We start from the raw sequence: 21,686 nt of genomic DNA on the forward strand, positions 1-21,686 counted from the left end.
TTCATCCCTGTCACAACCCCCAAAACCCATGGAAGAAGCACGTCCCCTCTGAATCTCTTCATCTTTATCCTTCAACTTCTATACCACTTCCTTCCTCTGTCAAAATTGCCACCAGATCTGAAACGAATTAACCCAGATCTGGTGGTGGCCTCTGTCAAAACTGTGAATACATTGGAGGTGTGGTGGCTGATCATGACCAACATGGAGGAGAAACCAAGAAGAGTAATGGGTATACGTCACTGCTTCAGCACCGCCGTCGCCGTGGCGCGACCATCTCCGGCAACCACCACCGTGTGCCTAACGCTCCAACATTGTTCTTTCTTTCGTTCTCGTTCTAATCTCTCTTTGCTCCTCTGAATCCCTCCCTCTCTCAAATCCCTTTCGATAGTTCTAGGTTGTTATTGGAGTGGTATTGTTCAATTGTTCTGGGTTCCGTTGGGGGTGTTGTTCAATTGTTCTGAATTCTGTTCGATTTTTCTAGGTTCTTTGCTGATTTGGGTCAGATCTTGGATGTTGTTGTGGTGGTGCTACGGCTGCGGTGGGGATGGGTTGTGGTTTACTGGTGGGAGTGGTTCTGGGTTAAGATGGGTGTGGAGGTGGTGGTGGGGTGGTTGAGTGGTGGTGGTGGTGCGGTGGTGAGAAGAAGAGAGTGGTGATGGTGCTGGGGTGGTTGAGTGGAAGATGATAAGATTAAGGATTAATTAAAAATGATTAAGAAATATTATATTTTTTATTTTATTTTTTAAAAAAATCAAAAAACCCACAATTGTGGGTCAAAAAGCCTATGTGCAACCATACACAAGTTTTTACTTGTGTAGGTTAAATTTTTCCCTGCAGTTACAATTATTTTGATCATATATTTTATTCATTATAATCTTCTGATACCCACTATAGGTCTGAATTCTGATGCAATGAAAGCCATGTAGGACCACTTTTTGAGCAGCCATCACTAGTATTACACATCATACATGCACTTGATTGGGGCCTCGTTACTTTTCTAACCCCTCTTTTCCCTTTTTTCACAGTTACCCTTCTATCATCATATGCTAAATTTTCATATTCATGGTAATATAGGTGAAATTCGGACAAATTCATGACCAGTAAATAAAATATACTTGAAAGAATTTCCGGCAAAAAATAGTTTGGGTAAATATATTTTGAGCTATTGAAGCATTAAAGTTGGTGTTATATGGTAGTTGGTTCTGTTTTCCTTGGCAATTTAATTGCTTTATCTTCAAACTCGAGCATCCAACCACAAAAAATACAACATATAAAGTTGAAAAAGAAAAATGTGGAAAAATGTGAAAACGACAAAGAAGATATTTAATGAGAAATGTGCAATGGGATCCCTCCACCTGCTAGTTGTTCATCATCTCATCATCCATCCTTTTTTCCTTTTTTTTATTATTAAACAAATAATTAAATTAAGCTTTGTAGAAGAAGACGTTTCCTCGTTTTTCTTCTGTCTGTGACTTCTCACACACCTCAATCATATTTTCATAATATTTATATATATATTTTTTTTCTATAGATTTCTTAGAAAAGTTCATTGTTGCTCATCAAGGGGGCTGCATCAGAGGATTTGAAAGGGTCATATCAGAAGAAACTATCATATTTTGATCTGTTTCGCAGGTATGTTCACATCCAGAAATTTTCAGTTGTACATAATTTCATAATATGAAGAAATTAAATTATATTTTTTACGGAATAAATGAGTGGATAATAGGGTGAGTAAAGATGGGTATCTTTTTCTCGCCAAGTCTTTTTATCCTCCCATCCATCCCTGTCTCTTTAACTCCTTTTATTCCACTTTCAGTTTCTGGAGGAATTGCAGGTGATTTGAGTCAGACAGTAGAGCTTTCCCCTTTGAAACTGATGATAGATCATACATGAACGTTGACAGGTTCGTTTGATCGATGCATCTATATTTGCTAATGATGTTTACTTCTCTAGCCATAACTATGTGTCCAAAATCAGTTTCTCATAGGTTTTGGGTCATTGTAATTAAAATTCTCCTTTCTCTTCACAATTCAGAGATGATCCTGAAGCACGGGTACACTTCAATTTACATCACACAAGGTACTAGATAGGTACTAGCTAACTAAGATAACATTAATTTCATAAAAGAGGATATCTCTTGTTACCTCTTTGTCTAGTTTCTCTTCTTCCTTCAATTCACTTTAAAGAAACTAAATTAACCTGTGCCTTATTTGGGAAGGAATAAATTAACATCCCTTCATTAAATATCTAGCTAGCTAGCTAGTACTGTGTTATATATTTTTTGAAGAAAACAATTGGATCTTGGTCTATTTACTTGATAATTCTTTCATCTTTTTCTTTATCTTCTTCACTGTTTATTCTGCCAGGGCTCATTTATGACAAGATCACTATGAAATTGAAATTACCTTCAATTTTTCAGAGTTGATCCAGAAATTTAATATACTCCAACACAAGAGTGAAGATTTTCTTAATTTTGTGACCATGTTAGTTTTGTTTTGTGTGTGTTGGGTTATAAATGATGTTAATTTTTTTTATTGGGATATGAAAGTGTGAACTTTGATAGGCTAACACTAACTATTACGTGTGCTTAATTGGTCTCTTTTCAGAGTGAAGTAACAGAGAGAAAGAAAATTCTGTTACAAACAAAAAACAATCGATGGCGACGTATTTTCATACAAATTCAGAAATCCAAGGTGGTGCTGACGGCCTTCAAACGTTGTTACTCATGAACCCCGGTGGCTACGTCCAGTACTCCGACACACCGCCGCCACCACCACCGCCACAGCAACACGGCGGAAACTACATGTTCCTCAACTCTGCCGCCGCCGCCAATAGCTCTTTTGTCCAGCAGGGGACCTCTCACGCGCCACAGCAATTTGTGGGAGTCCCGCTGTCGGCGGCCTCGGTAGAACCGCCGGTGCAGGCCCACCACGAAGTCTCCGCCCTGCATGGCTTCCCTCACCGCATGCAGTACAATCCTTGGAACGGGGCAGACCAGAACGCGGCGGCGCGTGAGGCTTCACGCGCCTCTCAGGGCTTGTCCTTGAGCCTGCAGTCTCAGGCTCCGGACGCTGACGCGCGTGTGTCAGGTGGCGGCTCGTCGTCCACTGCTTCCGGTGTCACTAACGGCGGCGTGTCGGGGATTCAGAGCGTGCTGTTTGGTTCCAAGTTTTTGAAGGCCACACATGAACTGTTAGAGGAAGTTGTTAATGTTAACGGCGGAATTAAGGTTGACTCGGCGAAGAAGAAGGTTGTTGGAGAATCGTCAACTGCAGGTAGTGGAGATGGTTCAGTTGGTGGAGATCAGGGCAGTCTGAAGCGTAGCTCTGAGTTGTTATCAACCACAGAGAGACAAGAAATTCAGATGAAGAAGGCAAAGCTAATCAACATGCATGATGAGGTAGCATATTTCACTTTTAATTACATAGTTTTCACAAGAACTGATTTTTGGTCATGGCATATATGAATATAAATTAATACAAATACCCAAGGCTTGTTACCCTGCATAATTATTGAGTCTTCAGCTTTTGGATCAAATTCTTTACAGTCTCTAAGGGTGTACAAAATTCCATCCTGAACCAAGTTCATAGAAACCACACTTCTTTAGGTTTCTTCAAGTTTGGGGACGAGTCCAAATTCAAAAAATTGGTTTTGCTCAATATTTAGAATAAAGTGAAAGACAAGCACAACTTTTCCTAACTCGTCCCACTAACACGCCTAATAGGCCTAAGCAGCAAAAATAGTCACCCTAAGCCAATTTAATAGTTCATTTTATTTAGATTGATCCTATTCCTAGTCAAGTAGTCGTTTATTTCATAAAAAACAATGGCTTATAATTTTGCAGGTGTAGTAAACTCTGCTGCATCCTACGATCCAAATTCATTTTTTAGTTCATGTTCATTTACTATGGGCTTACTTGTGGTAGAATTGTTTAATTAATTTTTTGTTTCTGAATTAATGCGGCTTTTGGTGTTGGTGTTGGTTGAAGGTGGAGCAGAGGTACAGACAATACCACAACCAGATGCAGGTTGTGATTTCCATGTTTGAACAAGTTGCGGGGATGGGTTCCGCGAGAACCTACACTGCTCTTGCACTGCAAACAATCTCGAAGCAGTTTCGATGCTTGAAAGATGCTATCACAGGTCAAATTAGAGCTGCAAATAAAAGCTTAGGAGAAGAAGATTGCTTTGGAGGTAAAATTGAAGGGTCTAGGCTCAAGTATGTGGATCATCACCTTCGGCAACAGAGAGCTATTCAACAGTTAGGAATGATGAATCACAACGCTTGGAGACCCCAGAGAGGATTGCCAGAACGATCAGTTTCCGTCCTCCGAGCTTGGCTTTTCGAACACTTCCTCCACCCGTAAGCACTTAAAGCGCCAGTTTGATTTTGAACGGAAAAATAACACATCCTGAGATACTTTTTGTTGAAATAGCAACATCTGTTATTTTCCATTTTCATTAAAGCTAATAGGCTCTTAATCAATTTTATTTCCCAAAATCACATTTTTGATAGTGCTATAGAGCTCAATAAGGTTATAGTTTTTAATTTGGTAAAAATTTGTGCTGAAACACCTTGCCTTTTGTTGCAGTTATCCCAAGGATTCAGACAAGCACATGCTTGCAAAACAAACTGGGCTTACCAGGAGCCAGGTAACTACCCCACTACCACTTATGAACTGTTCTTTCTCTTAATCATATCAAATTGATCATGTTAACAATATTGGGGATGAAACAGGTTTCAAATTGGTTCATAAACGCTCGAGTTCGGCTATGGAAGCCTATGGTGGAAGAAATGTACGTAGAAGAGATGAAGGAGAATGAACGGAATGAGCCAGAGGACAAAACAAGCAAGAGCGGTGAAGAGTCCCCTGCAATGAAAATACAAGAGAGAGGTCCTGCATCTGAAACTGAATCTAAAAGTTTCAATTCAAACCAAGATGTTGCTAAAAACCAAAACACTCCTATAGTTTCAGTGTCAACACCATCAACATCACCTGTTGGGGGAAATGTGAGAAACCAATCAGCATTTAGTTTCATGCAAGAACTTGATGGACTTACACAAGGAAGTCCCAAGAGAACAAGGAACCATGAAATTCTTATGTCTCCAAATCGTGTCTCTTCAATCAACATGGATATCAAAAGCAACGAGACAAACAATGAAGCACTCTCAAGAGATGGGTACTCATTTATAGGAAACCAAACAAACTTCATAGGAGGGTTCGGACAGTACCCAATGGAAGAAATTGGGAGGTTTGATGCAGAGCAATTCACACCAAGGTTTTCAGGTAATGGAGTTTCCCTCACTCTTGGTCTTCCTCATTGTGAAACCATATCAGGAACTCATCATCAAACGTTTATCCCAAACCAAAACATTCCTATAGGAAGACGATTGGACATTAGTGAACCAAACGAGTTTGGTGCCATGAACACTTCAAATTCTCACTCTTCAGCTGCATTTGAGAGTATCAACATGCAGAACCCAAAGAGGTTTGCTGCACAATTGTTGCCAGATTTTGTGGCCTAAATAAGACATTGAAAGGAGATAGCTAGATTGAAGCTATCATACTAGCACTGTTTCTATGCCTCTCTTGATTTCTTCTTATCCCTGTACATGCTATGGGGATTAGTGAAATATAGTAGTGTAAAGAAAGAAGGAATTTTACTCTAGTATAGGTTTATACCTTGCATAGAACCATTTGAGTTCTTAGATAGCTTAGGTATTTGAGAGTAAATGGTTGAGGTTGTATATTATTTTTGTAAGTTTTGAAGATTGGATAGATGGGTTGGTGTCATAAAGTTTCAATTGTTAAAGAAAACAATATATCTTCGATTGAGAGAGTAAATTCTATGTAATATTTTGCAAATCCTCCATTTAACATTGTGGAACCAGTTACCACTTTTTTTCTTTTGAAAACAATTATGCTGCTTGGATATCTGAAACAATTAAGGGATACAGAGTAGTGACAGCACGAATTTATGTGGGGGCAAAAACAAATAATATATATATATATATATTATTTTTTAGCATATTATTTAATATATCATATAAGAGAACATTCCTAATTCCTAAAAAATTATAAATGCATTCATAAATAAAAATTCAAAGGAATATATGATTTTCAGTCTCCAAGATAAAAGAGTGACAATTGACTGTAGCCTATCTTACTATCATAGCCATCAGTGATACATTTAAGAAGTAAAAGTTTCATGGCTTATAAAAAAGAAAAAAGAAGTAAAAGTTAAGAAAATAGAAGAAAAGCCTTCAAGAAGGAGTTGATCAAAAGAAAAACTATTAAGAAATAAGACTATCACCTACTACACTTCTGGATGAAGAAGTAAGAATAAAATCATTGAAAGAGGAGGTCAGGTTGTGGAGCTATGTAGTATATGTATGGTTAAAAGAAAAAGTGAGGGAAAGAAGTGTGGGAGATACCCAGTGGATATTGCAGCATGGAGGAAAAAGTCATAACAAAATTTGATAAATTTTAAGAATGTCAGTGAAAGTAAAAAGGCAAAGTCATGGGGGCATAACTCTTAAGTAGGGCGATTAATCTTAGACTATCCACAATGGTTTCAACATTTAACACCTTCAACACTCCACTTTTTCTCTTCCCAACACTCCACATCACCTTCTCTCTTCAGTTCAACACTTCATTCAACTTTTACCCACTCCAATGGTTTTTCATTCAACACCCTACCCCCTACCCCACCACTTTTATTTCATATTTTGATTTAATTTTATATTTTTCTTTTTATGATTTCATAAAATTAAAATTTACGATAAAAATTAAATTAAACAAACTATTATCGATTTAATTTAATTTAATGTTTTTTTTATTTATTTAAATTAAATTAAATTAACGTAATATTTTTTTAACGTAAATTAAATTAAAACACTTAACAAAGGGGATAGTAGAAAGATTAAGATGAATAAGATGATGGAAAACTTGGTTTTTTTTTCTATGTCCAAATCAAACGAACCAAGTCTCTATTTATAGAGAAAAAAAAATCATGAATTTTGGTAAATTTTTTATATTTTTTAAAATTTTTTTTGAATGAAATAATTGAGTTGGAAAGATTAGGATAAAAGAAAATCGCCCGGACCAATCAACGCGTGACACGCGTCACTCATCAGACCGTCTCTCTCTCTCTGACGCGTGGCACGCACGGTGCCCAACCGACGCGTGCCACGCGTCCCACCACCGGTCCGCCTGGGACCCGCCTGCTGCCACGCCCTGCCCATAACGCGCCTTGTCCGCGCGTGTGTGGCACGCGCCTGGCGGTCACCAGCCAGGCCGTGCCACGTGTCCCATGCTGCAGGTTTCACAAGTGTTGAAAATTTTCAACACCTCTCTCCTCCCTCCAACTTTCAACACTCACTTTCAACACCTTTAAACCCCACTTTCAACATTAAACTACCCACATTCAACACCATTGTGGGTAGTCTTACTTGGTATTGTATAGTCTAGTATATTATTGTAAAAAAATTGAAAATCACGTGGGGGCATTTGACCCCCTTTACTCTCACCTGCATCCGTCCCTGCTTAAGAGGATAGCCCTGTGTAAACAGAGACACGGACGTACTCATGAGACTACAGCCATGTGAATAGGAGACATGGTCGTGCTATTATGAGAACATGATAGGACGCACAAAGTTTAAAAACTAAACTAATTGGGGAAAACACTCACTTATTAAGTTACCTCCTACTAAGTGCTCTTTGAACGTCAAGATCTTCGATGTAACTGGCCACCTACCTGCCAACCAAAGATTCCCGTGCTCTTTTTCAAGATTTTCAAGAGCTTCTCTTCGAGTATCTAACTTACGCCTACAACACAAAAATAAGGAGAGCAATAGGGAGGTCTCTTGACTCGAAGTTAGTGAAAACCTTAGTAGAATAGTAATTCCACTAATGGGAATTGTAACATTAGTACAAAGCTTGTTAACAGTTTTAGCACAAAGCTTGTAATCCAACACAGGGTTTCAAATTGCGGACCGCATCGCGTGATGCGGCCGCAATATTGCCGTTGCGATGCACGCCGCAACCGCATCAGACCGCAATTGCGGTGAGATTTCAATTCACGGAAAAAACCGTTATGTAACCGCAATATGACCGCAACAGGGCCGCAACGTCACCGCAATTGACTGTTGCGGCCGCAACAGGGTTCCAATGGCAGCAATCCTTCCATAGTGGAAGTGTGGAACTTGGATCTGATGTGATGCCCAAAGTCCAAACCGCAGAACTTAGTTAACCTCTCCTTCATCTGTTCTCTACACCAATAAATAAGGCTGATAGAATATGGAAGGATTCAATTCCCTTCAGAGGCCACACCCGTGTGTATGTATGTGGTGCGACTTGTAGGTTTCTAACAAATAAGGATTTGTTCCTAACCACATGCTTTTCTACCCATATAGAAAATAGGAGTATAATCCTAAACCACACTTGATTAACCCATACCCGAAAAACATGATGAAGATCTAGAGCGGAAGCGTACCTGAATGAGCCATGGGAATCGCTGAAGGATCTGGGGTTGTGATCTTCCAATTGTAGATCACCCTTAGGGTTTCCTGATGTTCTCCTCTGATGGGGATGAGGAGAAACTTTTTTACGTTGTTACGTTGTTATGTCTACAATTGGGGACCATAACCCTATAAGTAACTGCATCAGTTACAATTCTGTTTTCAATATTTCTAATTTGGCCCCTCATCAAATTAGAATATTGCCTTATGGTATCCACACAATACCTTTTCATAACACATATGCCCTTAGCCATAAGATCAATATTAAATAGACCACTTTAGTTTTGGCTAATTAAATAATGGCCCTAACACAATTAAAAGTTACATTTGTGACCCAAAATTCTAACAATCTCCCACTGGTCACATATGTAACTCTACACATGTGTTAGACTTTATGAGCTCAAAAAATGCCATTATATACCTTAAGCATATCCAAATAATCTCGTCCATTAGTCATGCCAGTGCATAGAACCAAAGTGATTTTCGTTATATCAATCATAACTAAACCCATCAATGATTACTAGTACTGACATAACTAAATGACATAGATTCATTATGAAATGTGCAGCATGAAAATCACAAGAAGGTGGCCTGTACTTGTCAATTTTCAACTGGTCCTACTTTACTTTAGTGAGATCATTCAATAACCTTATTGTACAAAGCATAAATAACAGAATATCAAACTTTATAATTAACCAAAAAATATCCAAATACTAGAGTATGCATGCATAATACCAAACATAGAACACAAAATTTATATATGAGTAACTCCCACTAAACTAAGCATTCCTCACACTGCAAAACACCCATGTGAGCAGTGTGCTCATGAAAGACCTTGGGCGGAAGACCTTTTGTAAGAGGATCCGCTATCATGGAGTTTGTCCCTATGTGTTCTATAGAAATCTGTCCACTTTGTACCCTTTCCTTAACAACTAGGAACTTGATGTCAATATGTTTTGACTTGGTCGAGCTCCTATTATTGTTGGAAAATAAGACGGCTGATTTGTTGTCACAGTATAACTTAAGCGGTCTTTCAATTCCTTCCACAATTCGCAGCCCAGTGACAAGATTCCTCAGCCAAATCCCATGGTTAGATGCCTCAAAACATGCTACAAATTCTGCTGCCATGGTGGATGAAGCTATGAGAGTTTGCTTGGCACTACGCCAAGAAACTGCACCACCAGCCAACATGTAGATATAGCCTGAAGTGGATCTCTTACTATCTTGGCATCCAGCAAAATCAGAGTCAGAATATCCAATGATCTCCAATTGGTCTGACCTCCTATATGTGAGCATATAATCTTTTGTTCTCTGTAAATACCTCATAACCCTTTTGGCTGCTTTCCAATGATCCATTCCTGGATTGCTCAAATATCTGCCTAACATCCCAACTATGAACGCTATATCTGGACGCGTACAAACTTGGGCATACATAAGACTCCCTACAGCTGATGCATAAGGAATCTTTTGCATTTCCTGAATTTCTAAGTTTCCTTTTGGGCATTGACTGAGACTAAATTTGTCTCCCTTAGCAACTGGAGTATCCCCTGATGTACAATTCTGCATGCCAAACCTTTTAAGTACCTTTTCGATATAGCTCTTTTGTGACAATCCCAGAATACCCCGAGATCGGTCTCGGTGTATCTGAATTCCTAATACAAAGGAAGCGTCACCAAGATCTTTCATTTCAAATTTTCTTGATAGAAATCTCTTGGTTTCGTGCAACATGCCTATATCATTAGTGGCAAGCAGTATGTCATCAACATACAGAACCAGGAAAATATATTTGCTCCCACTGAATTTGTGATACACACAATCTTCAACAACATTCACCTCAAAACCGAATGAGAGAATTATTTCATGAAATTTGTGGTACCACTGACGAGATGCCTGCTTTAGTCCATAAATGGATTTTGTCAATTTGCAAACCGTATTCTTTGGGTCTCCTGACACAAAGTTTTCTGGTTGCACCATATAGATTGTCTCATCAATGTTTCCATTGAGAAACGCTGTCTTGACATCCATTTGATGGAGTTCCAAATCATAATGTGCAACAAGAGCCATGATTGTCCTAAAAGAGTCTTTCGATGAAACCGGAGAGAAAGTCTCTTTAAAGTCAATCCCTTCCTTTTGAGTATAACCCTTAGCCACAAGACGAGCCTTATACCTCTCCACATTACCATTAGAATCCCGCTTGGTCTTAAATATCCATTTGCAACCAATGGGTTTCACACCTTCCGGTAATGGGACAAGTTCCCAAACCTTATTGTCTTGCATGGACTTATACTCTTCCTTCATTGCTTCAATCCACTTTTCAGAGTTGGAATCCTGCATGGCTTGCTGGAAGTTGATTGGATCAGCTTCCATCATACCATTATTTTCCTCATGTTCTTGGAGAAAGACTATGTAATCATCTGGAATAGCATTTCTCTTTTCTCTAGTGGATCTCCGCAAAGGTATTGGTTCTTGTAACACTTGTTCTTGAGGATCTTGAGTTTGTTCTTCATGAACCACCATATCATCTTGAGTAGGAGGAGATTCAACAACAATGTCTTGTAGAGGTTCCGTACTTGCTTCATCAGAAGCAACTGTATGAATCAGTTTTGGAATTGTTACTGACTCTTCCTCTAAAGCAAAGTCCCTAATCTTGTTCTCCCCTCCAAACTCAATTTCCTCAAAGAACATGGCTGTTCCCGTCTCAAAAATTGTCTTTAATTTGGGATCATAAAATTTATAGCCCCTGGATCTTTCAGAATAACCAATAAAGTAGCTGCTCACTGTTCGGGATTCCAATTTCTTTTCATTTGGCCTATAAGGCCTTGCCTCAGCTGGACATCCCCATACATGAAAATGTTTCAAACTAGGCTTTCGCCCAGTCCAAAGCTCATAAGGTGTTTTGGCAGCTGCTTTAGTTGGCACTCTATTTAGAATGTAAGCTGCAGTCTTTAGTGCCTCTCCCCAGAGTGACTCTGGCAAAGTAGAATGACAAATCATACTCCTTACCATATCCTTAAGAGTCCGGTTTCGTCTTTCAGCCACACCATTCATGCTAGGTGACCCTGGCATGGTGTACTGTGGGACGATTCCGCATTCCTCTAGGTATTTGGCAAAAGGCCCTGGACGTTGTTCACCTGAACCATCATATCTACCGTAATATTCACCACCACGGTCAGATTTGATGCTCTTAATTCTTTTGTTGAGTTGGTTCTCAACTTCAGCCTTAAATGATTTGAACACATCCAATGATTGAGACTTTTCATGTATAAGAAATAAGTATGCATATCTCGAATAATCATCTATGAATGATATAAAATATTGTTGACCATTCCAAGAAGGTGTTGGAAATGGTCCACAAATATCCGTATGTATCAATTCCAAGACGCCTGTAGCTCTATATGCACCAAATTTCTTTGTTTTGGTCTGTTTACCTTTAACGCATTCAACACAAACATCAAAGTTTGTGAAGTCAATGGAATCCAAAATTCCATCTGACACTAGCCGCTCAACTCTATTTTTAGAGATGTGACCTAGGCGCTTGTGCCATAATGCTCCTGAATCGTTATTATCAATTTTACGCTTAGTACCACGTGATTCCACATTCAGGGATTCACTATAGGTGGCTACAGTGCTCAGCAAATACAGATTATCATATCCAATAAGTGAACCGGTTCCAACAATATTTGAATTAAAAGACAACTCGGCTTTACTGTTTCCAAATGAACATGAATAACCTGATTTGTCCAAATTAGAAACTGAAATTAAATTCCGTCTAAATGACGGTACCACAAAAGTGTCTTTCAAATCCAAATAAAATCCAGTACACAATAATAATCTAAAATGCCCTATAGCTTCCACCTCCACCGTCTTGCCATCTCCAACATAGATGTATCTTTCAACATCATTTGGCTTCCGGTAGCTTAGGCAACCCTGCATTGAAACACTGATGTTAGTAGTTGCACCAGAGTCTAACCACCAAGTGTTTCTAGGTACTGAAGCTAAATTGACCTCAGAACAGACCAAAGCAAAAAATGTACCTTTCCTTGCACGCCAAGCGTGATATTTAGTACATTTCTTTTTCATATGCCCAGACACATTGCAAAAGTAACAGGTATCATCCTCTTTCTGTTTCTTTTGTGCTGGAGCATCTGCAGCTTCATTCTTGGGCTCAACAGTTTTCTTTCTTTTGCCCTTGTCTTTAGAGGTGCTAACAAAATGAGCACTTTCTTTCCTTTCTTGCTTCAACCTTTCCTCTTCTTGCACACAAAATGAAATGAGCTCGTTAAGAGACCATTTCTCCTTTTGACAGTTATAAGATATCTTAAACTGACTGAATTGTGCAGGAAGAGAAAGCAATACTAAATGAATGAGCAAGTCATCCGACAGCTCAAGCTTTAGCGCCTTAAGTTTTGAAGCAATATTTGACATGCCCATAATGTATTCCCTTATATTTCCTTTGCCCTGATATTTCATGGAAATCAAGTTCTGAAGAAGAGTACTTGTTTCCGCCTTATCGCTTTTTGCAAAGCGCTTTTCGATTTCAGCAAGGAAATCTTTGGCACCTTTTATCTCTTCCGAGATAGTACCCCTAAAGACCTCAGGAATGCCGCGCTTAATGATCATAAGACTTATGCGATTGGAGCGATCCCACTTCTCATAATCTTTCCTCTGTTCAGAGGTACTAGATTCCGTAGGAGAAGCGGGTTTCTCCACCCTTAGTGCAAGGTCAAGATCCATGCAGCCAAGAACAATTTCCATGTTCTCTTTCCAATCCTTAAAATTTGTTCCATCAAGGATCGGAACCGAATTCAGATTAGCAGATATCGAACCGATAGTAGCTGAAAATAGAACAAAAACAAATGCTATAAATATACTCACATTAAGAAAAATTGAATCATCAATACGTTCAAATAATGGCATAACCCATCTCAAGATACCTAGTGCACCATCAATATCATGTCTTTTGACAGTAATACTAATTGCTAGTGGTACTCTTGTTGTAATGATCAAACATTGATAATAAATCATGTCAAATAACAAACCCTTCTTTGGATTGATTTATCATTCACATGTAAACCCTTAAAATTATCACATGTTTATCATCACAGGTGTGTATGAAATCCGGCCAAGCATTAACTTTTCCTTTGGGGTCCATTAATACTCGCATGGATAAACATACACACGCACAAACTTTTAATATTTCTTATGAGCAATCTCCATAAAAAGAGGTCACTTTTGTGACTTTCTTATTTTAATTGACTCATTTAAAATATTAAACAATTGTATAAAAATACAATCTATAGCCAAAATTTGATCACACCGAATAACTCAAGCACTGAAACTCAATCTTTATATGAAATTCATATACACCTGAATGTTGTTGAATCCAAAACAGTAAATATATAATCCAAAATTTAATCTAAACAATTTTTTTTTTTTTTTTCGGATTCAAAAACGAAACTGAATTAGCCATAATACCCAGATAAGTATAGGTAGTATAAACAAGAACATTAGCAAATGGCAAATAAACTGAATTGGCACATATAATATGTAATTATAAAAACACGATATCATGTGCTTTTCTTTTCTAAGCTTTACATATATTCCATTTCTCAATTTGGAGAAGAAACAGGTTGAAACTGAATTTGTATATAATCCAAAAAACACTCATCACAATTCCAGGATTACATATTAAATATATATAATACGTGAATACCCAAAAACGATGAAACAACAAATTTTCTGAATGTGTAAAACTGAAACCGCAAACGTGAATCATTAATCCAATAACCCAAAAAATGGAACCCTAATCTCAAAAAAATTACCAAAATCAAACATGAATCAGGCATGGGTGGCTCTGATACCACTTGTAGGTTTCTAACAAATAAGGATTTGTTCCTAACCACATGCTTTTCTACCCATATAGAAAATAGGAGTATAATCCTAAACCACACTTGATTAACCCATACCCGAAAAACATGATGAAGATCTAGAGCGGAAGCGTACCTGAATGAGCCATGGGAATCGCTGAAGGATCTGGGGTTGTGATCTTCCAATTGTAGATCACCCTTAGGGTTTCCTGATGTTCTCCTCTGATGGGGATGAGGAGAAACTTTTTTACGTTGTTACGTTGTTATGTCTACAATTGGGGACCATAACCCTATAAGTAACTGCATCAGTTACAATTCTGTTTTCAATATTTCTAATTTGGCCCCTCATCAAATTAGAATATTGCCTTATGGTATCCACACAATACCTTTTCATAACACATATGCCCTTAGCCATAAGATCAATATTAAATAGACCACTTTAGTTTTGGCTAATTAAATAATGGCCCTAACACAATTAAAAGTTACATTTGTGACCCAAAATTCTAACACGACTGTGTTGGGTGGTGGCACGGTGGGTTTGCAAGTTGTAGCTGGTTTGTGCGGCTTTTTATTTTCTCTGTCGATGGAATTGGAGGTGAGTTGGTGAACAAGAAGAAAAGGGGAATAGGTTATAAAATAGATTAATTTTATGTGAAAATGTGTGGTTGTAAAAGGGAAACATATCTGATTTGAATGATTGTTTTTTTTTTGAAAGTAGATTTGAATTTTGTTTCTATAATTAATCTATATTGACAGAATTATTGTCATTTAAGAATAGAAAAATTATATAATGGTAAAAAATGTAGAGTGAGGAGAATTAGGAGGTACATTTCATACACACATAAAAGATATGGTAATAATTATAGTAATTTTTTTACGTATTATGCGAATAAATAAAAAAATCACGCCGCAATAGCCGCAACCCGCATTGCGGTAGCCGCATTGCCCGCATCCGCAATGACTGCAACCGTAGCCGCAACCGCGACCGCAACCGCAATTTAAAACCCTGATCCAACACTTGTTTCCACGGAGCCTTGGAATCCAAAGCTTGTCCCTTGGTTCAGATCGGTTTGGATAGGATGTGAAGGAGTCCCATTAAACCTCTGGACTAAAACATGTTTTGAGACTTTGGTGGAAACTGTTGGTGTTCTGGTGTTTGTTGATGATAGGACGTCCTCGTTTAGCAAACTTTATGCTGCCAGACTCTTGGTTAGAATGTATGCCTTGGAGTCGATTTTGCATTCTAAGAGAGTAAGATTGAACGGTGCCCAGTACTGGGTGAGGTTGATGGAGGAGCTACATTCGCCAGTGATGGTCTCTTGCTGTTGTTCGAAGCTTTTGTCATCGGAGGACAGTGAATCGGCCTGGTCTGCTAAGGATTTAGAGGAGGCGTCGTTTAAGGAAGGAGATGGTGGCAGCAACTAGGAGGAAGTACAGGTCCAAAGAAGCGGCAGCGAGGGTTTCTTACGTGAAAATCCTAAGGAGGGAGGCACGAGTGATGCACGGGGGAGCCTAAAAGGAGAGTCTGATTTCATGAAAACTGTTCTGCAGGCGGGGGCCCATCAAATCTTCAAGGAAAAGGAAAGTTCAGAGTTTGAGACTGCCTTGAGGTCAACTCAAGCTCTTATGTGAGTGTTGTATCTGACACAGAGGGAATACCAGAACAGGAACCATCATGTATTAAGGGGAACCTGCATGAATCACGTGTGGAGCCGGTACGTAGGGCTCGTTTGGTACGTCGTATTAGGCATGATAATATAAGCTTATATAAATATAATACATTATAGACTTATCCATTGTTTAGTGTTCACATTGTATTGTATAAGATTATACATCAATCTCCTCTTATACATTAAAATGATGGATTATTTAATCCACCATATAGATGATTGATCAGGCATGATAAGAGTGTGATGTATAAACTACTTGAATATATTTAATCAACCGTCACTACAACGACCCTCCATGACCACCACCACCACCATTACCACCACTGCCGCCACCACCACCACCATGTCGCCGCCAATACTGCCACCGCCGCTGATGACCCGGGTGTTTAAGTTATTTTTCTAGCTTATTTATATGCATTTTAATATATTATTTAGGATATTTTAGTCATTTTAAGACACTTTTATTATAATTCGTGCATTTGACTATTTCAAATCTATTTTTATATCTTTTATAGTTTTTGTATTAATTTTCGAGATTCTATTAGGATTTATTTACTCTATTTGAGAGGTGATAAGTTTATTTTAAGTTGTTATCTTAGTTATTATCTTTTATTTTATTATCTCTTAATTATTTTATGTTATTTTGACTTTATTTTAGGAAGATAATTGAAAAAGAGAGAAAATCAAGCAAATAAAGAGAAATTCGCAGCTGGTGTCTATTACAGCGCAGCAAACCGCCGCGAAAAGCGTCAGTTTTAACTGTTGTTTAATTCAGCGCAGGAAAAACCGCCGCAATAGCACCAGAAATTCGTTTCTGGAATTTTCTGCACCGTTTTTTGTGCTATTGCGCGAGTTGCAGCGGTTCTGGATTCCGTCGAACCATCTTTTGCTGCGATAGCACGACCTTCCGCTGCTATAAAAGGGCTTTCCACGTTTTTTGACCGAACTTTCTCATCCGGAGTCCGTTTTGCGAGCCGTTTTCACCGGTGTTCAGAGGAGAACGAGGGGACCATTCCTAGAGCCATCATTGGAGCTTCTAGGTTTTATTCTTTCTTTATAATCCTTCTTATGGCCATGCTTGGCTAGTTTCTCTTTTGTACTAGGGAGAGATGAAGTTATCTCTTTGATTATGTTTGGATTCGTTTTAGTTTCTATATGAATGACTATATTTCGTTCTTGAATTTCTCTCTTGCTTTGACTGTTATCTACTACGCATAGATTGCTTTGCTTGTTTCTATACAATTGGGAAATGGATAGGAACTAGGGATCCAGGGAGAAATTGGATTTTGATCTCTACACCTTAGGGATAAGGGTAGCAATTAATCTGTGATTGTCTGATATTGAATTAAATCTCTAGTTAATTAGGATTAGGTACTAAGGGATTAACTATCACTAATTAACTAGAAGGAGAACTTGACTAAGGAATTAGTAAGTAATCACATAGACATAACACCTTGAACGGGTTTAGTTGAATTCATATGTAAATGGAGCGGGTACAGGCATAACGAGGGTAACAGATTCAATTCCCTAGTGCAACTTTTCTCCCTAAGTTTACAAATCAACAACCGTTTATTTGTTTTTCTTGATTTCTTTTCGCAATAATCCCAATCAATCAATTCTCAATTTTTATCTTTGTTTTTTAGTCCTTACAACTAAATTGGTAAATTTAGAAGTAAACACACACAATCCTTGTGTTCGATTATTTAAACCCCGGGCGAAATTGCACACTTGCAGTTTGGCACATCAAGTTTTTGGCGCCGTTGCCGGGGATTGTGTTTAGTTTATTTTCTATTTTATCTGAATCTAATTGTTAGGATTTTATTTTTAATTTATTACTCTTGTGCGGGTGCTACTGACTGTTGTTTGCTAGTGCATGCAAGGTACAATCAAGCGAACACCATGGCTGAAACACAAGAGGAGTTTGAAGCAAGACTCCGGGCTAAGTATGAAGCGGAGTTGCAATCTAAGATTGAAGCTATGAATGCCCAGGAGGAGTTTGAGAGAAAACTCCGAGTTAAACTTGAAGCAGAATATGCTAAAAAAAGGCTTGATATATTATAGTTGGAGAAAAAAATTTATGCTAATTGGAAGTGTATTCGTGAAAGTGGATCTCATGGATAAGACCACGAATGGAGAGCCCAAACCAATGCCCTACGAGAAAAAGTATCTTGCATCTTGCGAACGCGAGCACGTCACCAAAGTCATGATGAATCACCTATTGGTAATGAAAGTGATTCCTTGGAGCAATGTAAGGAGGCACCAGTTGAAGAAAATGAGAACTGTGAGTTAGTTGAAGAAAATATATCTCGTCAAGCCATTGAGGAAGAAGAGAAAGAATTTTCTGAAGAAGAACTCACAATTTGTCAAGAACTAGAAAGAGACACGACAATGGGTGAAGCGAAAGAAGCATTGATTGACTCTGAACCAAAAGAAACCTTCAATGTGGATTTTATGTATGGAGATGAATTGATGATGAATTCAGGTAAGCCTCAAAGTCTAAGTCTATATCTTAATGACCTATGGATAAAAGGTGAATATGGCAAGGGAAAGAAGCACTCATGGAAATACATTGATAAGAATTTCCTAAGCCTCCTTATTTTGAAGTTGCTTTATTTAGCCATGATCTTTGAGAGTGAATGCACTGTGATGATGAACTTATGTGAAAATTTTCATGATCGAAATGATTTAATCGAAATTGCAATAGATCCTGGATAGTTTTCTGAGTCCAGGAAAGTCTAACAAAGACTATAAAATTGTGCTTCTTGGAGGACAACCCAAGTGTGTCTTGTTTAAATGTGTTCTTTTACATTTGAATTTAGTTTTAATCTTAGTAATATTAGTAGTGTTGTTAGTATTTCCGTTTTTGTTTTAGTTCCAATAAAAAAGTGAATTTAAGAGTTTGAAAACTTTGCTTCTGGAATTCATAGCATGGAAATGACAAGAACATGTGCCATAATACCATGCTGCAACATGACCATCATTGTTCTGGAATTAATAGCATGAGAATGATGCTAATCTTGTGCCAAATTTCTTGCGGCAACATGACATTGATCAATTCTGTAATTTTTGGCATGAAAATGGTGCGGATCTTGTGCCAAATTGCATGGGCCACACGCTGGTTCATCTTTTTTTTTATATAAAAAAATACAAAAAGATTTTTCTTTTTATTTTGAGTTTCTATTTTATTTTGAGTCATATTGTCTCATTGAATTATTTGAGTTACATTGTGGTATTTTAATTTGTGTGTTCATTTTTGCAAGGACTAAGTGATTTACAGGAATTAATATGAGCTGGAGGGCCCAGCTTACAAAGTCACTTTTTGCGCCCATATTGAGTACAGGGAGTTCTACTGAACCACTCGTTTCTCATTTAATTGCATGATTATACATTTGGCATTTAGTTATTTAGTTTTGCACATGCTTTTACCCTGAGTTATTTGCCTTCGTATTTGACTATTCAAGCGGTTTCAATTCTTAATATATGCCTTTTTTTTTTTTTATGGAAATTGTGATACACATGTGCAGTTAATGTATTGGACATGACATATTATTGAGAGAAGTAAGTGAATTTTAGGACTGAGTGGTGTTTTCAATGAATATCGTGGATAGGAGTTCACTGGGGTTCATCTTTTTACCCCGTGTTTGTTGCTGAGTGATGAGTGATCTCTCATGATTCCTGACTTTCTTGCACTTGTTTGGTTCTGCTTTGAGATGCATGTCGGTTTGATATTGTTATGTTTGTGATTTGTTAAGACATTATTAGGCATTCTTGATGGCCTTCAGACTTTGTTTCAGTTATTCCTTAGTTGCCCAATTTGAGTCTAAATGTGAATTTTCTTGGTCCCTAACTTTGGAAATACTCGTGAACTGTTAAGTGATCCGAATTGTGAATTGAACAAATAAAAAAAAAAGAATATTAGCGTATGGGTTCCCTCTCTCTCCTAGTGTTCCTGAAAAGAAAAGAATGATAAAAAATGAAAAGAAAGAAAAAGAATGAAAAAAAAAGCAAAGTTTGCAAATAAAAAGAGGAGAGTAGAGAGAAAGAACCTTGAGCGCTTTAAGCCTTTAAATAAATGCTCTGAATTGAAAGAAGAAACACATCACTTAACTATCTGTATGTGTAGCCTTACTTTATCCTTTTCTTATCCTACTTAAAGTTACACCTTGGCCAAGTTACAACCATTGTGAATCTCTTTCTTAATACATAGCATGACACTGTCTGACCTTGATTTGATTGATTATCAGAACCGAAGCATAGTGACTGTACTGTCAGATGCACTAAATAATTGATGATTAAATTTGTGAGTTTTGATATGAACTCTGAGTCTCATTGTCCTATTGATTTCATTTTCTCTAGACTGAATTCTTTGTTTCTCTTAACTAGTATGTTCATGAACTTATCTTTCTTTGTTGATTGTGTATCTTGCGTTTTGGAAGTGCAGACATATGATTTTGAATTGATTTATTTTGTGCTTGAGGACAAGCTGCCGTTGAGTATAGGGGTGTGATGACCCGGGTGTTTAAGTTATTATTCTAGCTTATTTATATGCATTTTAATATATTATTTAGGATATTTTAGTCATTTTAGGACACTTTTATTATAATTCATGCATTTGACTATTTCAAATCTATTTTTATATCTTTTATAGTTTTTATATTAATTTTCGAGATTCTATTAGGATTTATTTACTCTATTTGAGAGGTGATAAGTTTATTTTAAGTTGTTATCTTAGTTATTATCTTTTATTTTATTATCTCTTAATTATTTTATGTTATTTTGACTTTATTTTAGGAAGATAATGGAAAAAGAGAGAAAATCAAGCAAATAAAGAGATATTCGCAGCTGATGTCTATTCCAGCACAGCAAACCGCCGCGAAAAGCGTCAGTTTTTAACTGTTGTTTAATGCAGCGCAAGAAAAACGGTGCAATAGCACCAGAATTTCGTTTATGGAATTTTCTGCACCGTTTTTTGTGCTATTGCGCGAGTTGCAGCGGTTCCGGATTCCGTCGCACCATCTTTTGCGGCGATACCACGACCTTCCGCTGCTATAAAAGGGCTTTCCACGTTTTTTGACCGAACTTTCTCATCCGGAGTCCGTTTTGCGAGCCGTTTTCACCGGTGTTCGGAGGAGAACGAGGGGAAAATTCCTAGAGCCATCATTGGAGCTTCTAGGTTTTATTCTTTCTTTATAATCCTTCTTATGGCCATGCTTGGCTAGTTTCTCTTTTGTACTAGGGAGAGATGAAGTTATCTCTTTGATTATGTTTGGATATGTTTTAGTTTCTATATGAATGACTATATTTCATTCTTGAATTTCTCTCATGCTTTGACTGTTATCTACTGCGCATAGATTGCTTTGCTTGTTTCTATACAATTGGGAAATTGATAGGAACTAGAGATCCAGGGAGAAATTGGATTTTGGTCTCTACACCTTAGGCTATGTTTGGATTGGGGGAGGGGGAAGAAGTTAGGGATAAGGGTAGCAATTAATCTGTGATTGTCTGATATTGAATTAAATCTCTAGTTAATTAGGATTAGGTACTAAGGGATTAGCTATCACTAATTAACTGAAAGGAGAACTTGACTAAGGAATTAGTAAGTAATCACATAGACATAACACCTTGACGA

At 37.7% G+C, this 21,686-nt stretch overlaps 1 protein-coding gene across 4 annotated transcripts; it reads left to right on the forward strand.

The window, feature by feature from the left end:
* The first annotated feature begins 1,452 nt into the window (after window positions 1-1,452).
* Window positions 1,453-5,866, forward strand: LOC130716838 (BEL1-like homeodomain protein 1). 4 transcript variants are annotated; one of them, XM_057566851.1, is made up of 7 exons: window positions 1,453-1,632; window positions 1,817-1,903; window positions 2,035-2,090; window positions 2,607-3,400; window positions 3,989-4,362; window positions 4,592-4,652; window positions 4,738-5,866. In XM_057566851.1, the coding sequence occupies exons 4-7, from the start codon at window positions 2,657-2,659 to the stop codon at window positions 5,524-5,526; spliced, it is 1,968 nt and encodes a 655-aa protein (XP_057422834.1). In that variant the 5' UTR covers window positions 1,453-1,632; window positions 1,817-1,903; window positions 2,035-2,090; window positions 2,607-2,656; the 3' UTR covers window positions 5,527-5,866. The 4 variants fall into 4 exon arrangements, with proteins under 4 accessions (XP_057422834.1, XP_057422833.1, XP_057422832.1 ...); XM_057566850.1 differs by having other exon boundaries at window positions 1,454-1,632; window positions 2,035-2,079; XM_057566849.1 differs by lacking the exon at window positions 2,035-2,090 and having other exon boundaries at window positions 1,454-1,632.
* Window positions 5,867-21,686: the final 15,820 nt, after the last annotated feature.

Source organism: Lotus japonicus, chromosome 5 (assembly GCF_012489685.1).
Source record: "Lotus japonicus ecotype B-129 chromosome 5, LjGifu_v1.2".
Classification (NCBI taxonomy): Eukaryota; Viridiplantae; Streptophyta; class Magnoliopsida; order Fabales; family Fabaceae; genus Lotus; species Lotus japonicus.

Excerpts from the sequence above, each read along its gene's own strand:
- LOC130716838 (XM_057566851.1), top strand. The coding sequence starts at position 2,657 with ATGGCGACGTATTTTCATACAAATTCAGAAATCCAAGGTGGTGCTGAC. Across the intron at positions 3,401-3,988 it reads TAATCAACATGCATGATGAG|GTGGAGCAGAGGTACAGACA; the intron begins GTAGCATATTTC and ends TGTTGGTTGAAG. Across the intron at positions 4,363-4,591 it reads TTCGAACACTTCCTCCACCC|TTATCCCAAGGATTCAGACA; the intron begins GTAAGCACTTAA and ends CTTTTGTTGCAG.